The sequence below is a fragment of the Symphodus melops genome (genome assembly GCF_947650265.1).
Source record: "Symphodus melops genome assembly, chromosome: 11".
NCBI classification, from domain to species: Eukaryota; Metazoa; Chordata; class Actinopteri; order Labriformes; family Labridae; genus Symphodus; species Symphodus melops.
The window spans coordinates 9,173,271-9,192,904 of NC_136701.1; the positions used below are offsets into that span (position 1 = coordinate 9,173,271).

The 19,634-nt window shown below is 39.4% G+C and overlaps 2 protein-coding genes across 2 annotated transcripts; both read left to right on the forward strand.

The window, feature by feature from the left end:
• Nucleotides 1-216: 216 nt before the first annotated feature.
• On the forward strand, nucleotides 217-4,569 carry txndc15 (thioredoxin domain containing 15). Its single transcript, XM_079354978.1, has 6 exons — nucleotides 217-455; nucleotides 1,031-1,332; nucleotides 2,167-2,313; nucleotides 2,555-2,718; nucleotides 3,419-3,549; nucleotides 4,184-4,569. Exons 1-6 carry the CDS (start codon nucleotides 365-367, stop codon nucleotides 4,378-4,380), a joined length of 1,032 nt encoding a protein of 343 aa, XP_079211104.1. The 5' UTR covers nucleotides 217-364; the 3' UTR covers nucleotides 4,381-4,569.
• Nucleotides 4,570-4,965: 396 nt separating this feature from the next.
• LOC306831094 (pterin-4-alpha-carbinolamine dehydratase 2) lies at nucleotides 4,966-18,132 on the forward strand. The gene is made up of 4 exons (XM_079354979.1): nucleotides 4,966-5,171; nucleotides 6,056-6,187; nucleotides 16,211-16,291; nucleotides 17,901-18,132. Exons 1-4 carry the CDS (start codon nucleotides 5,079-5,081, stop codon nucleotides 17,994-17,996), a joined length of 402 nt encoding a protein of 133 aa, XP_079211105.1. The 5' UTR covers nucleotides 4,966-5,078; the 3' UTR covers nucleotides 17,997-18,132.
• The last annotated feature ends 1,502 nt before the right edge of the window (nucleotides 18,133-19,634 follow it).

Genomic DNA, 19,634 nt, shown 5'->3' on the forward strand with positions numbered 1-19,634 from the left:
TTTCCTCTTTCTTTTATTCTCAAATCAATAAACTCTGACTAAGTGCAATTTATTCACTGCTACAACATAGTCTAGTATGAAGAGACTTGTGAGAGGATTGGAGGGGGAAAAGGAAAGTATTGTTTTTATTTCCGTAATTGTTTAAATACTGTGAATACTGTATTGATTAATGATAAAAATCCAGAGGAGGGCGGTAATTCAACCTTTTGGATGCTAACCGTCTTTGAAAAAGCCGAAGAAGAAGAAGCCGACTTTTGGCTGTGTTACATTTATTTTCTTCCTCCGGTCGTTCTCTAAAGAGCCCTCCACATCTCAATATGTCTTGAACCTTTTCATTTTTTGTATCTAGCTACATTTTAAAAATATGACGGATTTTTTCATCAAGCTCTACATCCCATATGCTTTATTATTTTTATCGTATCATTCTGAGCTTCTGAGGTTTTCGTCTGCACAAGGTAAGAGACAGACAACACCTTATAGATAAACAACAAAACACTGCCAAATGCCAAAATACATTTTTTGTAAACCTAGCTGCTAAGCTTGCTTATATTTTACTCTATGTGAAGGTAGCTGTCGCAATGAAGCCCATGTTTAACCTACATGAGAGCAGCAGATAGAACTCGACAGATCGGTCTGTTCTAGTGATGTTGTTCATAATTATTTTTTATATTGTAGCCAGTTTATAACACAGCAATTAAACGTTAACCTTGTATGAATCTAGGATTTGTTTAGGGTTTTATATTACATTTAGAAATATGCACCTCATCAACTGAATTGAATTTACTTTTGACTCATTTGATGTATAGCTGTTTCACTATTATAATCACTGGTTCACTGTATTGCATTTAATTTAGCTTTTTAGCACAAAAGGAAACCTAGTTGAAATATGCATTTCGAGTGTTTTTGAAAGAATAACTGCCAAAAAGTAAATCTCTCTTATCAAAATAAACATTTAGATAATCATATAGATGACCAACAGTAAGAGAAATATGATTTGGACTGAGATTAATCCATTATTTGTGTTTTTTAGGTGATGATGAGTCGCTGGAGCTCACGCTGTCAGAGGATGCCGAGTCTGACATGGAGAACAGCCCGAAGTTTGTGGAGTCAGAAGACCTCAGCTCCCTGCCAAAGAGGCAGTTTAAGACAGCTGAGATTGCAGATGCTGTAATGGGGACTGAAGCCCCCATTGATCGATCGAACATTGAGTCCCTCTTCCCTAAAAATGTGAAAGACTTCCAGTCAGGCTTCTCCCCACCCTGTGATGAGAACAGTGCGCAGTGTGGGTCCTCTGCATCAATGGAGGAGACGAGCACAGAATCCACACAACAGGTGTTCATTTAGCAGCACTCTAAACAAATCTGTTATAATATTATCACTTTCTCTGGTGATAAGCAATCACTAACTGGACTTTTTGTTACCCTAAAATGTATTTGGTAGACCGTTAAAAGCTAATGAACACCGATAGACACTCTTTGAGATTAGTTGTTGTTATTTTAAGTGCACAGAGGCCCAGAGCAAGCGGGATGGGAACTTTGTTAAGCTCAAGGGGGAATTTCAGAATACACAGAAATGTACATCAACAATATTCACATTTTAATTGAATACTATACTTATATTTGTGTTCTATTTGGCTTTTTTTTTTAACAATGTTATTTGCTGAAATGTCTTAACATTGATGAAAAAAGAACAAGATCAGCTAATTCGCCCTGGGAAAAAAAAACAAAGATACGACAATGATCAAAAGTGCCTAAACTAAGTTTGGAATTGGATTACAATTTCTCCATGAACTCTTTCACTGATTCTGTTTTTGATTATTTTCTGAAGCTGAAATACAATTAATTCTCTGGTTACAGCTTTTCCATTTAGTGGGTTTGCTCTCTAGTTCTATCTTCTAGTTTGGGAACACAGTGAAAAGTAGGAAATGTTAAGGCAATTTTTTTAACCATTTCTGACACATTATAAACTAAACTTCAAATTTCATATAAAACAATCTTTGTACACCACAATTCCCCAGTTTTAAGTAGATCTATCTATTGAAAGTAAGTAAAAAGCCTGTTCTGCAGTTCAGTTTCATATACCCTATCCCTAACTTCCTTTAGAGCCAAAAGCTGAAGTTGTGTCTGTAGTGCTGAAGCTGACTTCTTCTTCGATGTTTGCCTCCAGGTCACTCTTGACATAGTGCATGCAGCAGTGTCCTCCACTGAGGAGCAGAATGCGACAGAGACCACAAAGACATACAAGGTGAACTGTGATAAGAGGAACATCACAGAAGTGGACACGTTCAGTGTGCAGGTCCTCAATGTCTCACAGGTATTCACACTGCACTTTGAGACTCACTCACTCAAAGCTATCTCTCTGAAGTACACAATATACACAATCCACTTGTTCTTGTGAAGTGGTAATGCATAATACAATGTGGTAAATGTAAGTAAAGCGTTGACCTTATTTAAACTCAGTCACTATGTTCTTCATCCTGAAATAAACAATACGTGAATAATGACAGGCGAGGACTGCATCCCTCAGTTAATGTGCTGCTTCTTCCTTCTCTCAGGATCTGATGGAGTTTCTGAATGCTAACAGCACAGAGTGCTCTGTGGTGCTGTTCTTCACCGCCTGGTGTCCGTTCTCAGCCAACCTGGCGCCTCACTTCAACGCCCTGCCTCGAGTTTTTCCCAGCATGCACTTCTTGGCACTGGATGCCTCACAGCACAGCAGGTGATGATCATGTTGTCTTCTGTTACGATTTCAAAATTCCCTCCCTTTATTAAAGTGGAATAAAGGGACTTTTAAATTTTTAAACAAGAGTTTTATATACTCACACTCAGCCTATGAATCCGTTCTGTAGTAGTTATAGATTTAAAATAAAATGAGGTGTAGTTATATAAAAAGTCAAAATAAGCTTTTCTCAATGCATTTGTATTTTAATCATGGAAATGACCATAACATTGCATTAACTGTTAAGCTGTTTGTAGTAGTTCTAAACTGTTCTTACCTCACATCCTTTCTAAAGGTCTCCTCAACAACGTGTCAGCACAGGTCATGGCCTGAGTGTGCACACATAGTACACACATAGTTTAGTTGGTTTAGTTCTCTGGTGGACTTGGTTCACTTCACAGAGGTGCTATGTCCTTTTCTCGATGTTTCCTGGTTCTTCTCCGACCTTTGGCCTTTTTGTGCATCGTTCCCATTCTCTCTTCCACACATTCGCAATTCCATAACGACAACGGGCCAAAAAGAAACAAATTAGAATTGAACGCAGAACAACACAGTAATAAACAACACCATTTTGAACGAGTCAGTTTGTTTATTGAAGCACAGTTTTTATGGAGTGTATAATTCTGCATATTAAACCACACCACCTAGTAACAGGAGTATCTAAATAATCTTCTGATCATATGTGTTTGTACTGTTGCAGCCTCTCCACGCGGTTTGGGACCGTGGCAGTGCCAAACATCCTGCTGTTCCAGGGGGCCAAACCCATGGCTCGCTTTAACCACACCGACAGAACGCTGGAGACGCTCACCTCCTTCATCACCAACCAAACGGGTACAGACTGAACCTCAAGTGTTTTAAGTCTAAAATGAGTTAATTTCTCTTTTGATGGTCCACTTTTGGTGCTGACCATGTGGGTGATCCTCTTCCTGTTAAGACCACAGTTGATGTCATTTAAAGGATGTTAATAATTATAAACATCATCTTAGTCTTACAGATCTGGGTGTAGTCCTGTGTGTACTGGCTCTGATTTCTTTGCTATCAAACACAACATTCAAAACATGTTAGTGCTCAGTCAGTCAAGAGTTTGCAGGAAACCCTTTTTGAGAAGATCTATGGGAAAAAAAGAACAATATAGCTTATTTTTATGTTTACATGTCATGTTTATCTTCAATCTGACGCCTGACCCTTAAAGAACAATATATCTTGTCTCGTGTTAGTTTCTTTGCAGTTGCTCAGTGATGCAATATGGTCTGGAAAATGTGGATTGCCTGAAGTCAAGTTTTTGGGACAGGAAAGAAATCAATATTGTGTCATTTTTTTAGTGGATTATTATTAGATTTTCGTTGTAGCATTTTAAACTGTGCAGCCTACGGACTTTTTTTTTTACTTAATAAGAAATGAAATTACTCTGAAAGTACAACCATCAAATAATTAAGGACCGCAATAAAACATTTACATTCTCCAGGGTTTGAGGCTGGCCCAGACGGAAACGTGATGGATGCAGACCTTCTTGGCCCCCTTCCCAGCGAACCCCTAAGAAGCATCGACTGGCTGCTGGTCTTCTCTGTCCTCTTCATCCTAGGCTTCTCTACGTACGCCATCCTGCGGACGGACAGCATCCGCTGGCTTATACCAGGACAGGAACATGAACATCAGGACTGAAAATGGACTGCAAATCATTGGATCTTCAGATTTAGTTTATCTTTCAAATAAAGAGTGGCTACTTGGCTTTGGCATCAGTTCTTTAATGAAAATGACTGCCCTGTGTGTTAGTGTGCTTAAAGAATGCAGCTGTGTATATGATTTAACCAGGAAAACCTTGTTGAGATTAAAAATGATTTCTAACTGTGATCATTTCAGGTATTATCTTTTCTTTCTGTCTTAGTGGTTTCAATTCTCTGCCTTTATTACATATTCCCTTCCAGTCATGATCCTGAAGTCCAAAGTACAACAAACTGATTTTAATTAGTTGAGGTAAAAGCTGAGGCTACAGGGAGTGTATTCATTCAAATCATTCTAAAACGCATGCCCCTTAATAGCTGTCAAAATAATATAAAATGAATCATAATTTATAACCAAAAAATTAGACACCCTTCAGGAAGATTCTAGGCCTATGCACTAATGTGTTCATACAAACTCAAACTGAATTGATATCTTGTTTTCATTTTGTCAGGATTACATATAAAGGTCTGAAAAACATCGAAAGGAGGTCACTCTGGCGCAACCAAACGAGTTAAAAAATAATGAGTTTTAATCAGGCAGAAACTGAACAGCTATGTGTAATGTGTGAGAGGATAGAAGGGAACACGCACCACATTGGGTGACAGTGGAGAGGTAGGACAGCCGACAAAGGGCTAGTCATGTCTGGGTTAATATTTAGCCTGAGGACGGTCAGCTCATGGCCCCGTCTGTTCGGGCTGTTACCGCCACTCTGCAGGAACAAGTCCAACATGGTGAGTGCTGCAGTGACAGTCTCGCACTTAGCATTAGCATTTCTCCGCATCTTATCTACGTCTTACTGCTGTGATGTATGAATAAGCCTAATCTCACTTGAGAGGCAACAACTGTGTAAACTTGTTGGCTCCCAAACAGCACGATAGGTCCACGGTAGACGCGCTGTTAGTGTGGAAGAAAACGTGCGCCAAACTCCTTTCGAAATGCATTGAATTTTGACGTTTACCAACTTTATTATTAAAAGACACCAGTTAAGAAGCATTTGTTTACCACACTACCATGCACCGGGACTGTATATCAATTCGGCGTTGGTAGTACGAAGGATAAATCGTAATTTATTCACTTAGTATGTTCCTTGTTTGTGTGCAGAACTTAAATAGAGGACTCTTACACGTCAGAAATGGTTATATTTCACTTAAAATGTGAGTTTTCAATAAGTTATCCCAATTTAAATGCTGAAGTAGTATTATGAGTAATATTTTATCATTACTGAATTAGTTTTTTCAAATGAATGGATTACATCGTTTACAGTAAAATTACACAGTTAACATTTTATTGAAGCAATAGCTTATCTGTGTAACCATTAAAACCTAGTCATTTATTATGCCAACATGAGTCCTCATTGCTGGTGCTAGGCTGCCACCTTGTGGAGATACTCAGGTATCTGTTGCAACAAGGCTGACATCGAAATAATGGAATCCCATCTTAATTTTTTACTGTGCAGGACATTTGGATTAAAGTGAAAATTAGTTTAAATAAATCTTAAGAATTAATAATTTGATAAGAAGAAATCACTGGAGCAGAAACGATAATGCTCCAGTGATTGGACAAACAATAACGACGTGTACATATATAATTCCTATATATTTTATGGTGTCTCCAGTCTTCAGATGCCCACTGGCTCTCCCCTGCAGACCGGGATCAGATGGTGACGGAGCTCAGGGCCACTGGCTGGGTAGAGGTGGAGGACCGAGATGCCATTTTCAAGGAACTCAACTTCAAAACCTTTAACCAGGTGAGTGTGTGTATTTAGTGTAATGTAACTCAGTGTTGCACTTTTTTCCACAGAAGATTTAGATTTTGGTTAAAAATTATGATTACATGGAAGCAAGTCATAGGCTGCAGTCAATATTATAAGGTGCCAGTTGTAGGACATGACCTTTTCCCTGTCATGCATGTGTAATATCTATGCTTACTTTTTCAAGAACATTTAGTACAGCAGGTAAAATTTAATAAACAGCTTGTTTATTTGATTCAGCTGCAATGTAAACAACACAATACGGATAATATCAAGCACAGAGATCAACACACAACAGAAGTTTGAATAATGTGCATGCGTGTGTGTTACAGTCATACCCTCAGTATTTGTAGTATTTTCAGTCCAGATGTCAGGTAGAGTCTGGAGAGAAAGTCTTTCCAATTTTTTCTTTTTTAGTTTTAGCAGAGATCTGTTTCTGCTCTCCTCTGGGGTCTGCAGGAGGCTGTTGAACGCTGGCTGAAGGTTTATTTGATGGGGATCAGAATGCAGACCGCCAGACACAAGGCAATCTTGCTAACCATCGGAAACACAAATTCATCTGTGTTTATATGCTGATTGGTTGCAGGTGTAGCAGAGAGCAGGTTTCACTTTCCTTTCAGTGCTTGGTTCATGGATTCTTTTGTGCATTGCTCAGACCACGATTGAAGGCTCTGATTTTTTTTCCTGTTTTTAATAACTGCTCAATTGAACTCTTTCTAGGACAAAATATATTTGGCACACCTGGTAAAAAGGGTGATAGTAACAAACATTTATTGACATAATAGATATAATATTCACAATTTTAACCCTAACCCTCAAAAAAAAAAATCCTTGCTCTGACATTCAATTTTGAACAATAAAAACAAACACTGCATCCGTCATGTCATCATGCATATAGGCATGATCCTAATCACAAAATGAGAGAACATAAAACAAGAGTAGTTGATGTGAGAGATCATGGCCATAATAGCAGCATCATGGACTGTCAGTGAACCCTTCCTGCCTCCTCACTGTCACACATTTTCCTTGAAAGGTAAAAACTTCACCTCCAATATTTCTACAGTATGCTTAATTTAAAAAAACAAATAACGCACCGTGACAACCACTTATCAGACACATCTGTTGTTTTATGCATTTACTAAATAATGCCATATTATTTCCTTATTTCTGCAACACTCTCTTCTTACTAAAACTGAATGATCTGTTCCATTGAACTTTGACAGATTTGATTCGATTCCCAGCACTAAGGACATCAGCACAGTTCAGTGACATCATCACTTTGATGCTTAATGCAGCTGAAGCTGCTGCCCTATTTCATTTGTGCAATTGGATACAAGATGTGTGTGTCCTTTGCTTATCATTCTTAAAGTCTTTTATGAATCATGCATTTTTAATGCAAGCTTTTCAAAGTAACCAGGGATATGTGAATTATTGAAACTACAAACTAAGGGGAAAACAGATAAAAAAGTCAAGGCAGGCTGCATTGAAATGCAATTATGTAGAAAACACATGATCAAAAAAAAAGTAAGTTTGTGTTTAATGTTTTCTTCATGAGTTATAAGGGAAAAAAATCCTTTGAAAAGCTTAAAATGGATGGTCGTTCGCTCAGATATGTGTAATGTTAAATGTTACACATTCATGAAGAATAATTATAAGGAAAACTGCTAAGTGTGATTAGTTTAAAGTAGTTAGTAGCATGATGTAGAATAGATCATAATAAAAAGTACAAACAGTGACGTCAACAACATCACACTTGTCGTGACCAACATGGCATTTCATACCAGTTCTGCTACTTATAGGGATGAAACAATCATTTTTACCCAGCCTTGGAAGGCAGCTCTCAACCTCTCCTCCTCACTGTATCGGGTGAAGTAAACTGCAATATCTCAAGGCCACTTAGCGGACTTCCTCTAATCCAGTCGTTAGTTGTTTTAGCCCTTAAAATAGTCTGTTTTTACACTTCCCGGTGTTTGAAGTCCGGGAGGCGGGCGCTGACCTCTCCCATCTGTTCCTCCTGGCTCTAAAGCCTCTCCTCTTACCCCGACACGTCAGGCCACATTACCCTGAGACAAGCCAGGCCTCCAGTTGGCTGCAGTTGGGGTTTTGATCAGAATGATTTCTTTCACAAACAATCTAATTGGTTAAAATGTTTCATCTGTTTCGCAAACCACTAACAACCCCATCTTGCCTTCTTGTGGATGTGCTTCTTTTATGCTCTTTGCCACTCTTCTTTCCCCATCCTGCTCTCCCTCAGTCTTTGTCCGTCTCTCATATGTGCCCCATGTTACCGGGGAATGAGCTCATGTTCTTCCAATTTTACATGCTGGCAACTCTCTCCTGCCTGTCTCTCTGCCTGCTTTTCCACCCTCCTTTATTAGCTCTCCTCCCAACCCTCTGATGCATTTTTACAAACTGCTAGCTCAGTTTCATGGCTCTTCTCAAAGTGCTTGTATCAGAGAGGGGGGATGAACATGAGGAGTGACATGCTGGCTGATTTCCATTCACCACTTATCTCCAATTTATGGATCCAAGGAAATCAGATCCCTGCAGTTTATAATGAGAATAACAAATCCCCTCTATCCGAGTGAGCACTCTTCCCTTTAAGCCTGCAGGGGGCGACAGAGCCTGTTCCATGACTGTAAATGCACAGTGGCTGTCAGTGGAAGTGGTGCTGAATACACAAAGCACACGGACACTCTTAGCTGCAAATTAACTTAAAAAGAAATGGACAGCTGGATATACTTTTTTTTTTTTTTAGTTTATTTTTCTCTGATTACAGCAAGTGGAAAGTGTTGTGATGCTGTTATGATCTGCTCTGTCATTTTTCTGTAGCATGTGGGTAAACTGTAGTCCACGGAGTTATTTTCCTCATCAATCTGGTAATATTTAATAAGGTTTGAGAGGTAAAACCCCCTTTTTTGGTCTCTTTCTGCCAGCACAAATCACTGCACTCACAAGTGGAAACATCTGTGTGTGTGTGTGTGTGTGTGTGTGTGTGTGTGTGTGAGTGTGTGTGTTTAATGCTGTAAATTTTGTTTGCAATTTTGCTTGTTTTTTAACTTGCAATCACTGATATTGTTTACCAGCATTATGTTATATTATTTATGTTTACAGATGGCCATCTGCTTGACATTACACTGCACTTGATGCATTGGAAACATACATGTAACATCATTTAAGATGCAGTTTGTGTAGGAGAGGTGAGCTGTGCGTGCTCAACTGATGTGTTGGGTTCGCGGACACTGAAATAGATGGCGTTCCGTCTCTCCCCACAAATATTCAGTCATGAAACGATGAGGAAAAAAACAACACTCAAAGGCTGCACTGGGAATGGAAAAAATGCAGGATATTATCTTGAGTGCCTTCTGCAAAGTGAATAAACTGCTTGTTAAACAACAAACTGAGAATGTTTTCATCAGGTTCGTGCTCATGTCTTGAGTGCTGTAGGCATTTTTTTTTGGGGGGGGGGGCATAAATGTAAGAGGTTATAAGGTTCTGTAGACATTCATTGGCAATTTTTTGAAGATTTGAGATCAGTCTGTTGGTACTAAAAGGGATAGACAACAATTTCCAAAATCTATTGAATGTCACACATGAACTTGATTAATTGAGTTAACTGAGTTATGTTACTGGGAACTATATGGCAGTAAAAGCATCAATCATCAGGCGCTCAGAAATGGAACCTTGCAGCGGTAAAACTCACGTTCACGGGGAGAAAAAAAAAACAACAACCCAAAAACTTGTACATCAACTTCAACTTTCTTGAAGAATTAAAATGAAATAAAAATCAGGCAGTCAAAATTAAATTTGTACTCATGGAATATGTAGTAATTTGGTGTAAGTGTAATATTAAAGGATTTGTATCTTTTTGTGTGCAGTGCTCTTAATTACTCTTAATGTTTAGTCCTCATTTTTTATCAATAAAAAAACATTAAAAATCTGTTTGAAATGGTCAGAAATAAGTGTTAAAAATATTCATAGGACAGGGATGTGTTTGAAAGTATTAAATTCAAAATCGCCACATAAATATCACAGATAGGGAGGTGACAGTTAACATCTTAAGTCACACATCATTAAAATAGGAAAAAATACTAAAAGGAAAGTGACAAAAACTATTGAATCCTGCAGTTGACCATGAAACATGAAGCATTACAAGTATTGGAAAAAGCTGTAGTGCACAAGGCTTCTGTACTTCAATTCCAGTTTTGAGCCTGAAGACAGCGCTGCTGTGTTTCAGCAGCCCCCTCTGCTCCTTCGTTCCGCTCTCAGAGGCTGATCCCTCTTTTTATATTCAGTCAGGGTCTCCCTCCGCTCCAAATCTCCCTCAAGTCTCGGCCTCTCGTTATGGGCCTCGCTCTGCTTGTGTTCAATAAGTTGTCTTACAACTAAACCTTGAGCCCCTGGGTAAACCAAAGTCTCAGAGCCATCCCCCTCCTGCATCACACACACACACACACACACACACACACACACACACTCACACACGCACACACGCACACGCACACACGCACACACGCACACACACACAGAAAAATGTCACTGTCAGAAAAACAACAGGTTTCTTAAAGCTTCAGATAATCCTGTTATCATATAAATGTGTCGTCATGCTATAATAAATAAATGCTTCATCTTAATTTCTCATTTTATTTGCAAAAATGATGAATAGAGGATTGTCATTCCCCCAAATGTTATTATTTCTGCAAAGGTTGTGGTGAGTTGAGTATTTTTTTTTGAGCGCTGTTGACAGTTTGGGTTGGTTAAGAATGTTTCAGTAAGTTATGACACACTTTAGAAGAAACAGAAAACTGGGCATCTTGAACCTTGAAAACATTAAAACCTTTTTAAAATTCATTAAAAACACACAATATGTAATGTAATCGGACCATTGTTTGCAAGTCCCCATATTTATGTACACATGCTTGCATAATCGTCCTACACAGGCACTCTGAGCGAGAGTGTGCGGTGTTCAGTTCCCTCCTTCGTCTCTAAACTGGAAATTTCCCTGGGAACTGGTGGCGTCCCGCATTCATCTCGTCCTGTGAAAAATGGCTGGAGGGAAGCGACGAGGTGTGGCGCCCAAGAGGACTTGGTTAGATAATCTGGCTATCAGTCCCTGGGTAAGCTAAGATGGGCTTGACGTCTGCTGCCTTTTGACGATCATAATGTCTTTTTAAGCCCCGGCTGGTAACTCTGCAGTTAATGAGAGGGTTTGCATAAGTCGGCCTTAACGCCATGCTCGAGCAGTACATGACACTCTTCACCCAAATAGGAGCTGACGTGTGTGAACACTGTAACACAGGATATTTGTCACTTAATGAGTGTTCACAAGCCTGCATCATCAGAGTATCAAGTTGAAGCTCTTCTGTGTTAACTTGAGAAGATTATGATGTTACACACAGCCGGCAGAGCTCTCGACATGAAATGACTTGGCTGGTTCTCTTTGTAATTATCCATATTTTGCTTTAAGTTACACATCAACTTAGCGGGCAGCCTTGTTCAGCCAGCTGGACGCTTTTGAAGAGCTGTGTAGGAAAGAAGAGAAATGAGACGTGAGAGGTGTGGTCGTCATCCTCATCATCACCGCTGCCGTTGTGCAATTCACAGCATTCTTGACTTTTTCGCCGTGGAGGAGCGAAGGATTCATACCATGGTAATCATCGGGTAGTCATATTGGCGTGTAATGGAGCAGAGTCTTTATGTGTGGGTCGGCACATACTTGTGTGTATGTTGAGTGTGCGGTATGTGTATTTGTGCATGCATGGCTGTGCATGTGTGAGTCTGTCAGAGGCTAGTTAAGAGTAGGTGCAATCTGCATGCACTTAGTCCTGGCAAGGCAGAGCAGCCGTTTCTAAGCCCCTGGACCGGGCAGCGGTGGAAAACCGATCTGTAAATAACAGACACATGTGTTTGAAACTGAGTCCTGTATTCTAGCCCTCGGCCGCAAAGAGAGAGAGAGAGAAACACCACTCTGCTCCGACGTCTCATCCTGTGTTGTATGACAATCATGCTGTAATAGCACCAAATCGGCCCCTCAGAAGTGGTTATGTGGGGAAAGGGGCATAGTGGGGGTCTGCCTTCGGGTGTTTCTGATTATTTGAGATGGAGGCCTGGGTAATGTCATGTTAAATTATCTGAGTCTGACAGCTACAGCTTGTTGGGCCAGTTTGAGAGAATGCCTGGCTTGCTGGATAGATAGATGGATGGATAGATGGATGGCTGACCTGTTGGCTCGAGAGTGTGGCCTATACAAGCAAACAGGCGAAACAAAGCTCTCTTGAGAGGGAGAGTCCTTGACCTTTGCTGACACAAGACCTCAGCTGGGAGTTGAGGGCTGGTTTTATTTTCTTGTTTGGTCCAAGTGGAGGGCATTGAGTTGACCTACAGTTGACAGACAGACATAGTCCTGCCACTTCGCCAGCATTGTGTCCCACTGCTCTCCTTACTGCCCCCGAGGGACCCCAAACCTGTTAAAGATGGCAGATGTAGGGCGCCATTTTTTTTGGGGGGGGGGGCTTTTTACAGGATTTCAAGATTTTTGGACATCCAACTCCAGTTCATTTGTAGAGGGAGATTACTGCTTTCCTTGTGTTTTTTTTGCTCCCCACAAAGACTCTTTTCTGAGGGTTCATGTTTCCTCAGGCTGAACTCCACATCTTCTCTTTCAAATTCCTCCAAATTTGTAATTTACTCTGTGGTCTGTTTGTACATCAATTTGGTTTTAACTTAGTCATGCAACTTTTCAGCATTTGTGACAGTTCTCTTAATTTAGGCTGCATACGTTGCATGGCACTTTTGAGGTTTAGATTTAATTATCTAGTACTCATTGGTTAATATAAACATAGAACAAAGGCGTATATATTTATCTGAAACACAGTAACAGCTTTCTGCACATCTGGGTGTTAATAATGTCATGGGATATTTTACCTCAGTGCAGATAGAACTCATGTTTTCATTTTAGTGTGGCTGTGTTGTAAAGTACTGTCGCTGCTGGAAAAAGAACTCATCTCTATCTTTTTTTCATTCTGCTTGCCTATCAGTGACAGAGGTCATAAACTTGCATTTAAATGGAAGCTAGCTGTTTCCCTAAGAGATGAGCAATATGTTTTGTAACGAGAATGAACAGCATAAAAGCACACATAGTGCAGATCCACTAAAGAGAGTAACATCTTGTACACATTGAAGTAAAAGTCTGTCTTTGTGCGTATTCCCAGCTCATGTTTGGCTGTCAAGAGTTTCCTGAAATGCAAAACAATGAGTTTTTTTTTTTTTTCTTCAGTCCAGGCTGGAAAGAAAACGTCTTATATTCAAATCTTTGAGTGAAGGAAATTGAAGGAGGGGACGTGTTCAAACAACAACACCTGACATGACATGCTGCTTAACCATCTCCATTAGAGCCAATGAGAAGTGAGAAAACGCAGACCGCCTCAGACTCTAAATTGGTGCCAGTGGGGTCAAGTTGCAGGAATATGCCAATTACTTAAATTGATCAGGAGATGGTTTCCTTGATAACCAATTTGATCAAGCTGCTGATCGTGTTACAGCTGTCGCTCTGCACATGCAGGCGCAGAACAGGACTAACACAAAAAGGCTTAACGCATTTCTTCAGCGGGAGTAATTCTGTTTGGCCATGTCAGGTGATGGACGTGGACGAAGCCCCCGCCTGTAAACAATGGCAGTTCAGTTGATTTAATTAGACAGGGAGGAAGTATTTAGGGGCTTAATTGAGATTGCAGTGGGAAATTGCTCTGAAATAGGTCTACCTGATTTTTTCCCCCTCTTTTCACTGTGGGCATGACGAGGGATTTCACTCTCCTCTTTGTAGATAATTAAAATAACCATAATCACTCCCTGGATGGCCTGTGATTGGAGAGAGACACAGGCCGACTCGAAATATGAAGTGTGTGTGTGTGTGTGTGTGTGTGTGTGTGTGTGTGTGTGTGTGTGTGTGTGTGTGTGTGTGTGTGTGTGTGTGTGTGTGTGTGTGTGTGTGTGTGTGTGTGTGTGTGTGTGTGTGTGTGTGTGTGTGTGTGTGTGTGTGTGTGTGTGTGTGTGTGTGTGTGTGTGTGTGTGTGTGTGTGTGTGTGTGTGTGTGTGTGTGTGTGTGTGTGTGTGTGTGTGTGTGTGTGTGTGTGTGTGTGTGTTCCTGACAGGGTTGTGGAATTTGAACATACATGCCTTCATGAGAGGATACTGTGTGCACAGAGAGGCCGTCTTGTGCTTCTCTCTGCAGCACGGATCCCTGTGATGTGACAGCCAACACGTCCCTTTTTTAAGCTGTTATGATTACTGGATTAATCAAGTAGTAAATTGGCAGATGATAATTAGACAAGAATTCTGGAAGTCATTAAATCATCTTGAGTCATTTTGCTGCAGAAGAAAATTCTAAAACGTGCCACTCCAGCTTTTCAGATGAGAACATTTTCTTTCTTTACATTTTACGTTGGTGAGATTTTGCTGTTTTGTTTTGGTTTGGAAATTTTTTGCTGACCATTTTATTGACCATTTTGTGTCATTTTATGGGCCATTTTTAATAAATAAATAAACAAACTCTGATATTATCACCCCGATGTGACTTTAGTGGGTATGTTGGGATTGTTTATCGGGAGGAATTTTTATTAGAAATTATATTCATGAATTGCTGACCAGGTGTTTTATTGACTTTTTTTTATTCAGGCATCAAATTCAAGTTCTGTACCTCTGGATCGGAACAGTTTGTCTTTTCTTCTCCCTTCCTCTCTTTCTAGTCTGGTTTACTCACAGCTTATTTACTGCAGTGAATAATGCTGTAAATGAAACTACTACACAACTTCATCTTGCAACTCTTACACCTGAGATTTCAAACGGTCAAATAAAGTCAAATGAAAATATAAAGTTCAGTCAAAATAAGCTTCAGCACAATCCGTCTTAAGTGTGCATGTACAATGTGTACAGTTTGTGTATGTGTGTGCAGTGTTTGTACAGTGTGTGTGTACTGTGTATGTACAGTGTGTGTACAGTGTGTGTACAGTGTGTGTACTGTGTATGTACAGTGTGTGTACAGTGTGTGTACAGTGTGTGTACTGTGTATGTACAGTGTGTGTACTGTGTATGTACAGTGTGTGTACAGTGTGTGTACAGTGTGTGTACAGTGTGTACAGTGTGTGTGTACTGTGTATGTACAGTGTGTGTACAGTGTGTGTACTGTGTATGTACAGTGTGTGTACAGTGTGTGTACTGTGTATGTACAGTGTGTGTGTACTGTGTATGTACAGTGTGTGTGTACTGTGTATGTACAGTGTGTGTACAGTGTGTGTACAGTGTATGTACAGTGTGTGTACAGTGTGTGTACAGTGTATGTACAGTGTGTGTACAGTGTGTGTACAGTGTATGTACAGTGTGTGTACAGTGTGTGTACAGTGTGTACAGTGTTTTTCATTGTTCAAGTTGCGAGTACAGATCATTAGCAGCTTTAATATAAAAGTAACGCGTTACATCAAATAGTAACATTGAAGTTTAAGATTGTTGATACTGATAAAATGAGTGAATAAATCACAAACATATAACAGCTGTCCCAGTTGACTCACATTAAACTCATGATAAATAAAATCATCATCGTTAGACACAGTTTTTCGGTAAAGTGCAACTGCAACCATTCAGGCCAGTTGTCTCTGTCAGCATGTAGGCAACAGTTAGGCAGTTTGCTACATGTCAACATGTTTTCAAGCCTTGTGTTTTGGCATCACATTTTGAAAATCTAATGATCATGTTCTTAAAGAAGATAGTTGTCCCTTTAATAAGTTAATTCTTTGCTCCAGTGAGGGTGGTGTGTTTAAACTCTCTTTGAGAAGGTTGCATGCTGTCTGTGTGGCTGTTTGAACTTTTTGTATGATCATGAACAGTGTTTCTATTTTTCCTCCACTTTAGACAAAAAACAATTACACATGACGTTTTCCAATGGCTGGAGCCGCGCAGATTTTAAGTGGTTGGAATCCGCTTTTATAGGTTATTCTGATTGACAGTTGATTGTTTCTCCTTTTTTAGGCATTTGGATTTATGTCACGTGTGGCTCTGCAGGCGGAGAAGATGAATCATCACCCAGAATGGTTCAATGTTTATAACAAGGTAATAACTTCCTGTGAATTTGTAATCATGAACAAAGAAATGTGTGTGTTGCTTTTTTAAAATGTATTTATTTATTCTATTTTACACGGACAATGCATATTAAAACAAGAACAACCTTAAAGTGAATATGTCAGTTAGCCAAAAGGCTTATTTTCATCTGCTGTCTCTGGCCAGATCTTACAAAAGGCTCCCTGGAAAATCGAAATTGCGGCATTATTTTAGTATCTATTTCAGATATCACGGCTTGTAGAATCAAATGGTTTTGTCATTGGGTACAAGTTCCAGTTGTTTCCATATTTACCATATTAACTGTTAGTTTATTACAGACACATTGAAATCAATCAACCTCAGATAAAGTCTTATTCTTAAGTAAAACAATCATCAGTTGTTCTGAAGGGTTTCAAAACTCCCTCATGATATGATATGATGAAAAAAAAAACCCCGCTGTAGCCTCGTGTCATAATCCTGTTGTTTTTCTTGTAAAAAGCTTTGCAATAACTCTACCTCAACTCTATGTAGCCCCCCCACAACTTCAGGGCCTACTAGCACTCTCATTTTCTCTGCCTGAGAAATAAAGTAGTGGTTGATATGATAAAGCTGGTCCCTGAAAATCTCTCTGCATTAGGCTGTAGCCACTGAGTTAGTGTGTGGTGGACCGGGCTGCTCTAACAGGAATGCTGCTCCTAATCCACTCTTTATTAAAGTGGCTGTTGTACGGTGCTACAGGTCTCTGGGCCCCCGCAGCACTTTCCACCAGACACTTACAAATAAATCCCTCTCTGAGTGAGGTTCAGCCTCCACTAAATATATGATGTATGCTGAGCTTCTGCTAATAATCTATTAATATGCTAGTATGCTCTGTTCAGTTCTCTTGGCTCTCAGCTTGAAGATGGGAGTTTTCTTTATAGCCACTCTCCTGGGAGCAATCTAATTGGTTAATCACACATCAGTGGGTGGAGCTAAAGACATATCTACATAATTGCAAGTAGCCTACTACTCGATGAAGACTGTTAAATTGATGACAAATTAGATGACTCTAATATATGGAGATCAAGGCTTTAAGAATTACTTTTAAATGTTTGTCATCATTTAAGATTCTTTTCACATATTTCTAATTGCCTTCATGAAATGTGATTTTTGGAAGGTGACAGGAAATGTGGGGAAGATAGAGAGGGCAAGACATGGTGAAATTGAGACCGAATATTCATGTGAATGTTCGCAGAACTAAAAAGATGGAGTAAGGACCTGGTTAGCTTAGCATTACGACTCGAGTTATCAAAAAAAATAGGTTGTTCTGTCAGGAGTAAAAAAAAAAAAGGAGAAACAATCAAAACACTGAAATAAAATGTCTTTAGTGAATTAAGTTGTCATAGACAATGTTGTTTCAATAACATTTAATTCAATCTAAATGAGATCCTCCCTCTGTTTACCAACATGGAAATCAGAATGGTATCATGGAATCTGCATGTCCGGAATGACAGTTGAGACGTATTTTTGTAAATATTGGCTCCACTATGGCTGATTAATGATTATGGTATTAAGAGTTTAAACTTTTCTGTATTGTGAAAACTTCAATTAAACGATTGCTGCATGTTTTTTTGCCCCACAGGTCCAGATTACATTGACAACACATGAATGTGGAGGATTGTCAAAACGGGACATGAAAATGGCCAAATTTATTGACACTATTTCACTTTCCATGTAGTGTTCACTCATTATTCAGACATCTTCCCCTGTATAATCGACAACCGTTTTCAAAACAAATAATTCCAATAATAATAATGTGTTGTTGATCAATACACTGGGTTTGTTTTCAATAAAACCTCTGAATTCTACCTCAATGTTTGTGTGTGTTTGCAGTATATTTTATACAAACTCTCTGAAGGAATTACACTGAATTTGTGAAACACTGTTTCCTCTGTTATTGATGTATATTAATATGCTGTAACTCTGCACTGACTCTTCAATAAGAGGAATGTGGATTTCTTGTTTTCAGCTGTTTATTTTCACTCAGAGAATCAACATTCTGTCAGTCCTCCACCTGATCACTTATTCTGCTTCTGGACTTGGAGAGTGAAGAAAAATAAAGAAAGGGTCACATTCAGTCAAAAGAGGAGCTGTGAAAAAAAAAACGAAAAGTCAGAGAGCACTACTTAAAGCAAAATTAACCAGATCAGCAGCAATATGAACATTCTGCCAACGTATGTAACTAAAGGTCTCCTCTTGTGTCTATATATTACATGTTTTTTTTTCTGTCACATTGATTGTTTTAAATTGGTGAGCAATAACCTTGATGTCTGTAATAGGTTCAGATTTCTCTTTGCCATTTCATGATAGAAAAGAAATCGGTGATGACGATGACCCGTATGTGCAATGTTGCAAGACGTGTGCACAAACAAAACATCTTTGCCCTCAACATTAGCTGCTGGCTGAGCCTTACGGTTTTACAGACAGAAAGGGACACTGGCTTTATATTCACATCAAACTCTGAAAAGAGAACAACTACAGTATATGACCAAAATGGGAAAGAAAAAAGAAAAAGAAATTCCTAGTTTTAAAGGAAGTGAACGCCTTAGTTTGTATACAGTAAATACACAGCTGCATCAAAAAAGATCAGTTCCAAGAAAGCTGTGAGAATTTTTGTTCTGTTTTTTATTTCCACTTTTATGAAAAGACAGTATCAGAAATATCAGTCAAATCATTGGATTAAAATGTACTGCAAAAAAGCAACCATGACAATCTTTCAGAATAGAACATGTGGGCTTCAAATTCTTTTCTACACACCAAATAAACATCTACACAACTCCTTCAAGAATCAAAAACACACATCTAATAGGCTTGAGTTGTAGTAAAGGATAAAAACATTCTGAATTTGATTCCTAATGTAATATTTAAGTGAAGAGTGTTTTAGCCCTACAAGCCTCTAAAACAGTACTTTCTGAGCCAGGCCAGGACAGATGTGACCCCCTCCCCCACAGATAATTGGCCTTAGCTGATGGACAGGAGCAACAGGCAACCAGGCCAGCCCTTCCCATTAGTGAACTCTCTGGATCCTGGCTTCTTAATCCGTTTTCGACTTCACCTACTAATTCTGCAGTGCCAGCAGTCCGGCCTGTACACACACGCACAAGCACACACACGTGCGCATGACCAGTGGGAGACAGGCAAACGGGAATGAGGAAGAAAGAAGAGGCAGAGATTAGAAGGAAAGACGAACAGAGAGGTTGAGGGATGTTTTGTGCAGACCTTGAAATGGAAAATAAAAAGTTGTGCCCAGAATAGTTGTCTCGTGGCTGACAGAGCGACAGAAGTGAAAAGAGAAAGGCAAAGTGGAAGTTTCATG